Source organism: Anomalospiza imberbis, chromosome Z (assembly GCF_031753505.1).
Source record: "Anomalospiza imberbis isolate Cuckoo-Finch-1a 21T00152 chromosome Z, ASM3175350v1, whole genome shotgun sequence".
In the NCBI taxonomy this organism is placed as follows: Eukaryota; Metazoa; Chordata; class Aves; order Passeriformes; family Viduidae; genus Anomalospiza; species Anomalospiza imberbis.
Window position 1 is genome coordinate 67,237,432 of NC_089721.1, and position 14,107 is coordinate 67,251,538.

General features: G+C 36.9%; 1 protein-coding gene across 1 annotated transcript in view; it reads left to right on the forward strand.

The window, feature by feature from the left end:
• MRPS27 (mitochondrial ribosomal protein S27) overlaps positions 1–14,107 on the forward strand; it is a 43,367-nt gene that overhangs the window by 8,694 nt on the left and 20,566 nt on the right. Inside the window, exon 4 of the mRNA XM_068176689.1 lies at positions 463–521. Coding sequence (XP_068032790.1) covers positions 463–521 — 59 coding nt within the window. The remainder of the gene's footprint in view (positions 1–462; positions 522–14,107) is intronic.

The following is a 14,107-nucleotide window of genomic DNA, read 5'->3' on the forward strand; positions in this document are numbered from 1 at the left end:
TGTGCTTCAGAATATATACTATGAATAGGCACAACAGGCAAACTATAGAGAAAATAATGTTTTTTTGAAAAAGCAATGAGGCATGTCAAAACTGTCTCAAAATTGTGGCAAGAAATTTTAGGAACTGAAAATATTCTTAAAGGGTATGATTGAAGAGCAAAAGATTTAAAGGAACAGCAAAAATACAGGATATGGAGCTGTAGGTGTTTAATCATCAGATGGCTTTCAAGATGCATAAAGTTTCTCAGAATTAAGGAAGGGATTTGTCTTGGTTTAAAAATATTTGAGTTTTAGCAGTCTAGAAGAAACCAGAATTAGGAGCAAGCAGAGATATGAAGAATTCTAGTACTGTCAGACAGCTAAATGTGCCAGACCAATGTATTTTGTTATTTGTTATTTTCTTCTAATATGCTTCATGTGAGTGCTCCTTTTTTAAGCTTTTATTTCTTATTTTTTAATCAGTTTGTTGACAACATTTCTTCACGAGAAGAAGTGGATCAAGCTGAATATTACCTTTACAAGTAAGCATATTTTCCCCTCAACATGAACTTTGAGTCACATGAGTAAATACCATGAGGTCTTGTCCTTTGAAGACTGACCCTTTCCAGCTTCTTGGCTTTGATTTCTCTTTTGCAAAGTATGCGCATCTACTTGTCTTACAACTTGTCTTACAGCCAAGGGCTTTCTTGCCAACTTCTCCATGGTTATGGCTGCCCTTCTCTGGACCTCTGGCATTGTCTCCTGTCATGCATGTTAATCTGAGATACTGAGCTAGCAGCTAATGCAACATGCAGCTTTGATTTATGTTAGAGATGCTGAAAATATAAGTAGTCAAGTTCACAGTTTTTCCTTCTAATACTTCTGTTGTTCTCTGAATCATTATTTATCTGAATTGGCTACATGATATTTGGACTTGTAAGTGTAGGACTCAAGGAAGCTTGTTTCCTTAGAACAAGGAAGAATGAAAATGGACATCCTGTGATAATGATCAAGTCAAGGTTGACTTAAATATATTATCCCCTTAGTACTTGTATGTTTCCCAGATAAGCTGTGTAGTTCACTTTATGCATGGGTTGTTACGGTTTTTGGTAACTATTTTTGTGTTGATTGAAATATGCAGGTTTTCTGGTAGTGTCAGGTTGAATGCTTGCTTACTTGAAGTCAATACCTCTCAATATTGACTTTAAGAGGGTAGCAATTATTGCTGTTCACTACAATAAATTAGTTATTTTAAGTCAGTTGCACACACATTTTGAGAACTAAGTTTTGTGATGGAGAAAGTAACTCATCCTGTCAAAGCACATGAGAGAGCATCCTTACAAATAATGTCACGTTGTTACTTATAAATAATAATGATTTGGTTTCTTTAGTTGAGGTGTTTTCTGGATAGCTGGTTTAAGTGTATGCACAGTTTTAAGTACATGACTGCATTAGACTTCAGATGTCCCTGATTCTGTGTTACTACTGGGACAGTATCTGAACCTCGGAACTTCAAGATGGAAACAATAGAAATGGGTTAATACTAGCAATATCCTGTGGTTTGAAAATAAAAGTAGGAAGAAAAATCACTCACAGAGGGCAGGTTAGTGGTGTTTTCATTCCTTTTGATTAAGATTCTTACCAGAATTCTTACTAGTCTTACCAGAATCTAGTGGTGAGGAATCAGTTTTCCATCTTGCAACAGCAGAGATGAAAACAGAAGAAGGTAAAGCCAGTTTAATTCAAGCCTCTAGTACCTTTTAGTAACATTCTTGAATGCATTATATTATGCCACATGTCCTTATTTCCTCTCTGATGGAGTCAGGCCCTCTAGGGTCAGGGATTTCAAGAGACCTCTGACTTCCCTGACATACAAAGGAAGGTGGGGTAGTTTTAATTGCTAAGTCTCAAAATGATACAGATAAAATCCAGATGGTGAGGTATCTGCAATGTATCTTACAGATACTTTCTTCTTGAAAAAAGAAGTTCAGAAAGAGAAAACAACTTAGAAGAATAAAAAGACAAAAACTTAGAAGCATAAAAAATGATATATAAGTATCATAGTAAGATAGTATAAGATAGTAAGAGGGAGAGAATATTATGGGAATCTCTAACATGTAAATATACTTCTTAGTCTTAATATGTGCTTGGTGAGTACCTCTGGTAATAACACAGGATTTCTATCCTTAAGAACACATTCTGGTAGAGAGAGTTACAGTTCAAAAGCAATCATGGTTATTTACAATTTTCCTAAGATAAAATTCCACTGTGGCTGGTGAGAGTATTGAGAGTATAGCTGTGTGCATATCAAATATAATCATTTGCCATTGATACAGATTTTAGTCATCCATGTGGAGAGAATAGAAAATTATTCATGTCTCACATGGCTTGTCAGACATGCTCTGGCTGAAATTTTTCTTCTTTGTGCCCCTGTAATGCTGCTTTGTTTTGATGTTGCAAAATGCTGTGATATTAGCATGAATTTTCTAGGAGACATCATTCCAAACTATTCTCAAAATGGATGTGTATTCAGGTAGTGAAACAGCATAGAGAGGTCTGTAATTCATGTAAAAATCCTAATTATAACAGCATTTTATCTGTCAAGAGAAAATAAGCATTCTAGCTTCAGGATATAGGAGATATGGGTATTTGCAAGACCCTTTAGTTGGTCTTTACAGTTTCCATTTAGGCTGGAGATAAAATGAAAGACATTTTTATAAAGATAGGTCTTCACAGCTGTGAGGATGTTTGACACAGAAAAATGTCCCATGTAAATGGCCACACCATGAAACATAAGTGAGGGGTGTAGCGAGAGAAAGTTAAGAAGCAGAGAAGCTTTGACAGGAAATCTCTCTTTTTCTGCCTTAATGAGAAAGTTCCAATTTTTCTTTTATTTAAGGAGAGGAAACTTCTGAACAGGAGAAAAGCAGTGTCAGAGAAAAACTGGTTTTATGTCTGTTTTTTACGTTTTATGTCTTCTGAGGTATACAAGTCTATTGCAGACAAGTGTTGTGTACATGGCCTGGTAAGTTGACTGTATGTGCATTTGACTGGACATAATTAATCAGAATGCTCCCAAAGTCCCGTGGTTTTCCCTTTAGCTGCTTGTAGAGTATAAAGAGGGAAATTTGATCTCTCCCCAGTGTTTGGTACCTGAGGGGAAAGGTAATCAGGTCCAAAGCCCCTACAAGGTTGGAATGTGTTCCTGTTACCAAAGGCAAACTGCCCGTGGGAAGAATTGGAGGGAAGTATTGGCATTTCTATGCTTGCAGTGTGGGATTTTCCTGGAGATGGGAGTAACAGATTTTGTTATTGTTAGTTTTGTAGACTGGAGACTTTCCATCTATAATGTGGGGCAGAACATAGTTTCAAAAAGTAGTATTCTGGAGCATTACCATAATGCATTTAGGATCCCAAAATAAAATATATGTGTTATATTTAGACCTATTCCAATTTTCTGTCCTTTTAAAGTAGTGGATCTCCAGCCATACTGTCTCCGCAGAGGATCTTGAGCTTTCAAGAATAGCTGTGTGGAAGCCACTATTGTGGAACATGTCAGTAAGATGGTAAAGGCCAGTTTGAGGCATGATGTCATCTGCTTTCAGTGCTCCTCTTTTTGTTCTCTTCAGAATACCTCCCCCCTTCTGTTAACTGTCAGACTTAAAAAAAATCCTTTCATCTCCTAGGATCCCAGCAAAAATTCTCATCAGAATGCAGAGCACTTTCAGCCAGATCAAAAATCTGCAGTTTGCTGTACTTTGTCCTGTCTCACTGAGATGTCACTATTTCACACATCAGGGTGTTTTTCTTATGATTGAAACATTAGCATAATGAAGAGAGGTTTTGTGATGAGGTAGCTGCTGATTTTGTATGTAGCTTTTATGCCAACAAAGATTTTTCAATGTGTGTGAAAAGAATGGGTGAAGTTTTTCTTCTGTTGGGACTCCTCAAGAGAATTTTTAATTGCATTAAACCTGTGACCCACCCTGTAGAAAAAAATATGCACAGTGTCTGGCGAATGTTTTTTTATGTGCATGTACTCTGCAAATTCTTGCACAATCTGCGTAGATCTTTTTATTACTTTTCTGTTATTGGTAATTTTTTTTTTTTTTTGAAAACACAGCTGTTTCTGCATACTTCAGGATTTATTACCTGGGGTCCATACTTGATTATAATCACAAAATGGGACAATAGCAAATGATTAGAAGTTTTTCTTAGATATACTGTCTTTAATAGAATCATAGAATTGTTTAGCTTGGGTGGTAGTAAGTTACAGTTTTGAGGCCTGATTTCAGCCTTTAAATAATTTTGGGGCTCTGATCTCTGCCCATATGAAAATGTGCTTTTTCCTAATAGTACCTGTGTGTCACTGCTCAGGGCAACATTACATGCAAAATAAGTTTCACCTGCACTCTGTATTTGCATGTCTGTTCTGTGGGTGCAGAAGTTGCACTTCTACTTTCATACCAGTCAAGCAGCTTAGTGTCTGAAAATATTGTTACTCTATTGTTTATAATAAATTTTCACAATGTACCAAAAAAATGTATTTCTGAATAATATTTGCATGGCATTCATTCTCACTATTATGGTATTTCATTTCTGTATAGAAATCTGCAGTACATAATGAATACCATTACCTGTTCCAGCACAAATAGGTGTAGACACCGTCCTATAACATACTTAATTCTTTCTTTGAGATGTTTTCATTCTCTTAAGGCTGTAGGTGAAATAACTGATCAAGTCTTGGTTTTCAATGCCTCCAGAGTAGCATATGGGTTAAAAAAAAGGTATAAAAATAAATGAGTCAGAAATAGCTGCCTGCTATTCAAGTTATGCAGCAGTTATATTTTGAAATTATATTGAGAAGTAGTGGAAGAATCTGAAGAGAAAAATACAATTTGTTGGCAGAATGGTATGTTTTACCAGTTTGGACACCTGCCTAGGCTGAGTGCTCTGAAGTAAGTTAATTTGCAAAAGATTTGGGCAGCTTTTCAGAAGATAGGGAGGCATAAGGAAGGGAAAAACCAGAGAGATGTACCTCATTAGAATATTTAATTATTTTCATGTGACTGATAGAAATACCAGTGTTTAGTGCTGTTCTACTATGGTTGCCAGTGTGTGATGCTGCTTTATGTGAAGAAATATTGGTCACTGTCCAAGCCAATGCTGTCAGGTGTGGGTGTTCTGGCTGTAGGGACTCCACTGTGCTTCTGGCTCCAGCATTCACTCATTTCTGCACAGAGGGGCACACGTTCTTACTCTGCCTCTCATCTTTCACAGTTTCTCTTTTGTCTTCGTCTGTCCGTAGTTTGTCACGCTCTGAACTGTTGGAATCTTTGGAAAAAAACATTATTAACTATGTTTCAGAACCCAGAGCCAAATTTCAGCAAGCCTTATCCTGTAACAGCATCAGATTTCAGTGTGCTCAGTGTAACATTCTTTGAAGTGTGGGAGAACCATCATTAAAGATAAAACATTGAAGAGCATTCAGAAGGATCTTTTCCTGTAATACATGCCCTTTCAGTCGTCTGCTTTTCATAGTTCATCTGTCCTTTTTTATGTATAGTTTTCTTTAAACGTGGCAGAAACTGGTCAAGAATTTTCTAGGCACTGCATATAAAAGCACAAAATGTTGGAAGACTTTTCATCAGCACTGATTTTTTTGTTGTGTGTTGCCAGTGCTAGAAGGATAAGCATCTGGATTTTAAAAGCTTTATATTTAAAACAAGAGGAGAAGAAGAATTCTTCTACAAACAGAACACAATATCTGTGTTTGAGGTAATCTCTCCTCCTCCTCATCCCCAATATTTCTGGAGTCAATAGAAAGATGAAGCCAGTCAGATTCAGAAATTGACAGAAATTACTTGGTCCACACTCCATCTGGATACATTTTTCATTTAATACTGGAAGACAGGCTTTCATTACAATTCTTGGAAGAAAAGAGTATAGCAGAATTTCTGTATCTTTTACCCACCATCTTTCTTGCCAACAGCTCAAAGTTTTTGTCTAGTAGCTTCTATGGAAAGTAGTCTAAAGTACAATGTGACCACATCTCAACTGTTGCACTCATATATTGAAGGAGAAAGGGCAATTGCATGGGCAGAGTTTGACCCATGCTCCTCCATAAAGGTCAATTTTGCTATGACCAGTGGCATTCCAGAAGTTGTTTAGTAAACCCCTGCATCAGCAAAAAGCCTGTCTTGAGGCAGATCTTGCATTGTGTTTTTGAAATACTGAAAGTCCAAACAGAGGTTAAATGCAGCCAAAAATGTAGAGAGTGAGCCATTCATATGAATACAAATGGCCAGGACAGACTAAAACATTTTATTAGATTCAGAATTTAAAACAAGTACAAGCAAAGATCTCTTCCTTTGGTAGCTTTAGGTAATGACTAGTATGACTAATAATTATAAAGATATACTAGAGAATTAACTCTATCTGGCTTTCCCTGCAAGGAATTCCTGGTTCCACTACAGCCCCTGAGCAGCAACAAGAGTCAAAGTCTCCAATCCCATGAAAACAGAAAAAAACCCAAAAGTTAATGGTTTTATTGAGTTCCTTGTCCTTTGGCTTTCTTAAATAGTGTTAAACGATACAGCAGTCTTTCCTCTTTCAGTTATGTCGAAAGTGGCAGCTTACCAGCATAAACCCATGAATTTTTATTAGTCTTACAACCATTACCAGAGCTGTCATGGTCCCTTTCGTAAGAGCTGTTCACTTTGTGTTTATTGTATCCATCAAGCTAAATCATTCTTCTTTGTGGTGCAAGTATTTCCTTTTTGGATCAAAATAAATATGGTAGAAAAAATAACTATGAACTACTTGCTACTATCAACTTGTTATGGAATAATCTTGACATGCTGTAGACCAGAGCTGTCTTATTTCAGGTAGGTTGATTAGAATTAGAATTATATGAATTGTTGACTTCGTTTTAGTTTAAATCAGCGAGCAAGAAACCTTAATTCTAATAAAATATTTTAATATTGTTTCATGTCTAAAATTTAAACTACCTTTTAAAGAAAGCCTTATTGCTGTTTTCTGGCAGCAGGAAAGGAGTTCTTCAAACCAGTTTAATTTCTTTGGAAGGATAGTGCTCAATTTAGAATCATCATCTTACTCAGCAAAGAGACCGTCTTGTGTAGATTATTCAAATATTTCTTTACAGCTTTGTTTTTTATATTTGATTTTCTGTTTTAAAAAAGGAAGTAAATGTTTACCAGAATGCTGTTTTTCCTGATGCGGAATGCTGCCTTTGCGAAAGAACCTTAAATTAAAGTATCACTTTTCTTCAAATGTTCACATTTTAATGAGTAAACGTGAATTATATTAAATGCAACATGGAAAGAATTTAGAATATGTTTTCTATTTAAAACATACCAATTTAGAAAAATTTATTTTTATTTGGTGAAATAAGGTTTTCAGTATGTCAGGATTTTTGTATTTGTAGGTGCTCGTTTTTATTCCTGTTTCAACTTAGATGTGGTAAGCATGCATTCCTGCTCTTTTGAGTCACATTAGTAATTTTTGAGCTAAACTAAACATAACATAGAAGAGCAGGGAGTATATTATGTCTGCAGCTGTAGAAGGGGCAATAGTTATTAAAAAATCAGTTTTCAGTTGCTTAACTAGTAACCTTCTCTAGTTCATGTTACACTGCTTGTAAAGCTGGCTGTACAATATATGATTCTTGGGGAAACAAGTACCTTTAATACAGATTTGTATTTTTGGGACATGTGAGCTGGTTTATTTTTTTTAAATAGGAATTCTATTGATTTTTTGTTTAGCTTTAATTTACAGAATTGTCATGCTGAGTGGCACTGGGTTGTGGGGTAGCCATTTTATCTTCATCTATTGTTACAAAGCACATACGAAACAATAAAATAGGCTAAAAGTGGGAGAGTGTTTATCCTATGCTTTGGGAAATTCAGGTTTTTATGCTACTGCAACCAGCATACTCAAAATGCTGAACAGTTTAAATGTCATAAACAGAAGGCCAAGTACAAAGTCAAAAGGCTCCTGGGCAGAAAATGTCTTAATAATGTCAGGGATCCATATTCTTCTACTGTAATCAGTAGTACAAGAAAGAATAAAGATAGTTTTTGAGGTAATTTGAGATGTTTTTTTGCTATTAAAGGTGGTTTTCCAAAGGTTGAATCAGGGTGTTCCTGGCTTAAATGTACTCTGCAAGCAGCTGTGGATGAGCTTCTGATGAGAACAATCATTTTATTGAAAAATGATTTTTATGAACAGGACGAGTATTTAGAGCCTGTACTGTGTTAATTTTATTATGGAAGAAAAAAGTTAGGAGCTGGAGAGTGAAGATATGCAGTAAATAGTGTTGGCTTTCAAATGTCCTCAGTCTGGGAAATAGGAGTTGCATAACTTGTCACAGCTGTTGTGTTGAAAATACATCTTGGGTTAAATATACATGCTTGTAAAGTTTACCCACTTACCAGGATTTACTTTGTATTTTTTCTTATAATTGTTTTCTCTGACTTGTGACTAAAGGAAGGTTTATAAGAAAGTGAGACTGGACATCCACTAAGAATGTGAAATGTTTTTAAATATTCCAGGGAAAATCACATGGTAGTTTAACATGGAAAGGGATGTCTGTCTGTTTTTTTTTTTCTTCACAATGTTTGAGGAAACATTTTTTCAGGAGGCTAATGTGAGTGCTAGTAAGACCTATACAAATAGTTTCATTTTTGGTTTTCTACCATGGTAGCAGTATATGCTCTTGCAGGTTGTATGGAAGCAGACTTGGGACCAAAGCGTCTCTAACATTCCACTGCCTGAGAATTCCTATTCAGCACCACACTTGTTAAAACTGTCAGTATGTTTGAATGATTGCAAGTCTTGTGCTAGTTTATGGGGTAGACTGATGGAGAGAGGGACAAAGGCATTAAAATATTTTTTCCTGTCACACCTCAGCCAACGTAAGAAATACAAGGCTTATGCAGTATTTCAGTGAGGACATCCCTTCATTTTACTATATGTAATGAAAAGTCCATATGATCTTATTTTTAAGTCATTGTTACATAAAATCTTGGTTTATTTCACAGGCTTTTAAGATGACTATGGTCTGATCAAGCACATAAAAAGGGGGCTAACCATCTAACTGGACTTCATAGTCAAGAAAAGTGTTCTGTGTTCTGTGCTTTGTTGGTAACAGTGAAGATGTTCAGCTTAGTAATATGATACAGTAGAGTAGATCCAGTATAATCTGTTGTGCTCAGACTGTCTGTGGTTTTGATGCACATTGTTGCATAGTATATAGTAACAGATAGCAGGTGTGATACAGGTTCCAGAAGGTGAAGCCGTTTGGAAATTGAAAGAACATTTAAGATGACCTTGTTAAGAGATGGAGTAATCACCACAGTTACAGATCTGATCTACTTTGTTCTGTTATAGTCCATTTTAGACAAAATGGTTTTATAACCAAACAAAAATTACTATGATGGGGAGGAGGTAGATTGACATTAGCATGCATCTTTCTTTAGCTTGTAAATGATTGGGCATGTTAATTTTCAAGTAGCTGCCTTTTTATTAAAAAAATTATGTTTATGCTTTTGTAGGACTGAAAGTGTTATGTCAACACTTAGTTATCAAGACATTTAGAAAATTACGAGATTATATCCAACAGACTGTAGATTTTTTGGCCCCAGTTAAAGAAACGTGAAAAGTCAATTATGTTACTCTATTCCAGTGGTTCCATTTTTTCTAAATAATTCCATCTTCAGAAATATCCAGAAAGATTAGAGTGCAGAACAAAAATGAATATAAGTAGGTACATTTATTCAGCTTGTCTATCTGCTTATTTCTTCATATACATTTGTGCCTGTGAAAAAGTGTTCTCCCTAATAGCAGAAGCTTGATTGCAGACAGATCCACAAAACAATGCTTTGCTGTAATTGAATAGAGGAGTATTGAATCAGTAGATAAGCAAAGGTCATGGTTATTACTGTTTACAGAAAAGTTAAGGTGCAAGTTTCTGAATATAAGATGCTCAGTAGCAAATGAAAAAAAAAAAAAAAACCAAACAGTCTTTCAGGGTACTTATTTTTTTGTTGGTTGTTTGCTATTTTGGTTGCTTGGTCAGCTGTTTGCTTGGTTGGTTGGGGTTTTTTTTTTTCTTACTTAAATGCTGCTTTAATAGTGAGCATTTTGAAGCTGCATGCTCCAAATAATGTATCTATGTTGTCTGCTGGAATGAGTCCAGTTGCATTTTCTGTCCTTCTCTGTACCAAGCACTCTGCTGAGTTAGCTAACTGCAACTGTTCCTTCTGCCATAGTTCCTGTTACATCTTCCTGAGATTTACTTGATAAATCCTTGGTTCCTAACTAGGTTGACAAACCCCTGAATAGTCCGTAACTTACCTTTCTTTTGGGTTTTTTTTGTGGAGGGCATTGTAGGGTGGAAGAGCAATATGGGTTTGGAAAAAGCTTAGATAGAAGTCTGAGCCTTTCTTGTCAGCTGATGTTATCTCCTTACCTGTTTCCTAAAATCCTTATGTGCCCCTGTCCCTGAAGGAAAATGTCCCCAGGCTTTTCAGCTGCTTCTCTGTCTCCCCTCTGCTACATCAGTTTGAAAGCCTGAGGGACTCAGTTAAATGTGGAGTTGGTTGTTTCAGAAATAGCACTGTGGCTGCTTTCATCAGTTGGTTTCCATCTTCACCACTGATGCATCTCTGTGGGATACTGAACTGCACATCCTTGAAAGGTACTGAGGTTGTCCTTGCCTCCCGGCTTTTATCTAATTAATGAGCGTGTGCATGTGTGGTGTGCCAGGTCCTCAGCTGATCGAGGCAGGTCCCTGATATCATGGAGGAACTGTGTGTTTTCTCTTTGGACCAGGTGAGGATTAGACCCAGGATCTAGTTTAAGGAGCATTTAAGCACCAACAAAGAATGCTTTCTTGGATTTATTGTTAAAATTGGAAAGGGATATACAAGAGAGCAGCTGATAGAAATGCCTGTTTGCTCAGCTGTGAATTTAGACCCAGTAATAATTCCTTTCTCATGCTGAAAAGTGAACAGGGATTTTGGTTATTTCCCACCCCACCCCACTCTTCCAGTCTAGAACTTGTCAGGCTGAAAGCACACAAATTTTGGCATCTGGATTTACAAACTGATTTTCACCTGTGTGAGTAATATCTGTTGTTTAAGAATTGTTGTGGATATAAAGCTGCCTTTAATCTCCAAAGTCAACTTTATGGTGGTCCTGTTTATGTTGATATTTATTCTGCTCTCTCCTCTGTAACTACTGCTTTCATTTAAAAAAGGGGGAAAATACTCCTTTCTTCAAAGTTCCACTAAGGAGTGAGCAGAGCTGGACTAAATCAAGCTACAAGCTAAGCAGATGGCCTCTGGCAGCAGACAGCTGGGTGTAAAATGGACACCATCTCCCTCCCCCTTGTCTACATAGTCTGTGCCGAAGTCAGCAAACGAGTCTGGCTGCTGGTGAGCGGGGTGTAACAGCTACTGTGAGAGCATCACAGCAGAACATGTGCAGCAGGAGTGTTACAGTCCACTTTACCAGCAAAAAGATGTTTTTTGTCTTCGTTGAAGTTACTGTCCTGCAGTGATTACTTCATTTTGCAGTTTTCCTTAACTGGTACTGTAAATGTTAGTTTGGAGCCTGAATACAAGGTCTAAGTAGGCCACTTAAAAGGGCAAAGTAGCAAGTCATTCTGGCTTTTGCATTGTGAGCCAGTCATTAGCAGAAGCAGAAGTATTAGTGAGTTATCATGGAATATGCTGAGTTGGAAGGAACCAATCAGGATCATTGAGCCCAACTCCTGGCTCTGTACAGAACACCCCAAGAATCACACCGTGTGCCTGAGAGCATTGTCCAAATGTTTACTGGACTCTGGCAGGCTTGGTGCTGTTTCTGTGCAGCTTGCAGCTACCTACACAAGGGAGCGTTTGTCCTACAGTACGTGCAGTACTTAAAGAGAGGTACCTGCTGTCTCTCTTTAAATAACAGATGTGATGGCACAGTCTTTTTCTGAAAAAAGAGTAAAACAATCATGTAGCTGGTAAGAGCCCACAAATTTCAAACTGCCTTACAAAATGCTTGAGTCCAGTTTGCCGTGTTTATCCTTGATGTACTTGCTATTCCTTGGGATTGGTCTCATTGGTCTCATGAGTTAGATATACTAAGAGGTATGCTAACTAGATGCCTCAGAAGTACTGTGATTGGGTACTGTGGTTAGAGAACAGTTAAAAATGTGTAAAGGATTTGAGCATTTCTGGTTACTCATTGCTAAAAGTATTTTTATTAGGAAAATGCAAGGTTGTAAGAAAAAAGAAATACCAGTAAGTGTTACTCATTGAGACCTGATGTGAAAAGTAAACAGAATAATGATGAACTGTGTGGTAGCCATGGCCTATTCACCAGTGGTCAACCTTTTGGAAATGATTGCCTTTTTGACAGTGGCTGAAACTGCAGGTATCAGGGGTTTTGTCCTCTTTTTAGGTATTTACATTTAATTTTAAAGCCTTCTTGTCTGCCTTCCCTTCACTCATGGAGTGCAGAAGGAGAGCAAATATGCAAGGACATGAGATGATAGCAATGAAAAATGTAAATGTATTAGGTCAAAATTAGGCTAACTTGAGTTGTGTGCCTGTGGCAGCAAGTCTGAAAAGGTAAAATCTGAACTGTGCAAATCCAGTTTGTGAAGTGTTTGCTAGCAAATGCAAGGTTTGGCTTTTCCCCTGCTTAAATTGGTTACTGAGATCCATTCAGTATTTGTATTCCTGAAGCACTGTCTTCCCAGCACCTCTTTTTTGCTCTGATTGTGGTGTGAAACTAACTCTGCAGAATAAACAGTTTGGCTTGTACAGTTCTGTATTGCAGCCTTTGACATACTCAAGGCAGAAATACATCACTTACGATCGTTCGAGTTCAGTTGTGATCAAACTGAAAAGTGTCAAGGGTTATGTCAGTCAGTGTAATGTTACAGTAGTTTGAAGCTAATGTGTGATCTATTTTTGGGAGCTATTTTGTGAACCTTAAAGAATTTGAGTAAAAGAAATGGAAAATGCAACACAGTTACAATGTAGACTGCAGGTCTCAGCGATTAGGTCTCTAACAAAATTGCCTTAATTTTGCCCCAGGTTAAATCTACACTGAATATTAGGCATTATTAAAAAGTTGCTGTTTGCAAATACAATAATAGCAATGTCTGTTAAAGGCTTGAGATTTTTTCCCTGCCATAAAATCAAGAAGTAATTATTTGCTTTTCTTGACAGCAGTTTTTATGCATACACATAAAAGTAGACTGCCTATTTTTAAAAAAAAGTCTTCTTTTAAAAAAAGAAGTATGCCTATTTAATATGGCATGAAAGGGGTATTCTCTCATACTTTAGGCTTAGTGCTAAAAGGCAGAAACACCTTAAGGTGTGATGCACTTCCCTCTGACACTGAGCTATCCCAGAACTTAGAGACACTGTTTTGTCTGCATGGGGAGCCCTTGGTGCTACATCTCTGTCCAGCTTGGTTAGTGGTTACTGGAAAGCAAGCTTAATTGTGACATCCCTGCAGTAGTTGGTAACTAAGAGATGGAGGTTTTCTAAAACATCTGTAGTAATTTGTTTTTTAAAAATTAAGTCTAATGAGCTTTAAAGCAATTTAGTCCCTCAAATGGCATAAAGTTATCTGGTTGAAGAAAGTCCATGACACAAGTACTATTTGGTATGCAAAATATTTTAAACTTACTTTTGAAATGGAGCTAGTGGGAGCTACCTTTCTGCTGGAAACTGACTTTCTGGCAGCCTTTAGTGATCAGTCGCTTGGCAAAGTGAATGGGGTGCAAAGGTGGTAACGGTAACTAGAAATTGCAAGCAGACTTTTGCAAATGTTTTTTGTTTTGAGAAATGAGTTTTTAACTTGTATACTAGCTTTCAGACAGGTTTAATTTGTTCAAGTAATGACAGGCATAGCTGAGTTAGTAAAATGGTTACAATCAAATCAGAGCTTTACTCATATGTACCTTCTTTTACAGCCTTGTGTTAATCAGTTTTCAGAGATCCAGGTAAAAGAATCAGCAGAACTGACCCTTTGCTGAGCTTTGAAACAGCAAGTTTTATCCTGATGCTCTTTGAAATTGCTGAGATTAAAAAAAAAT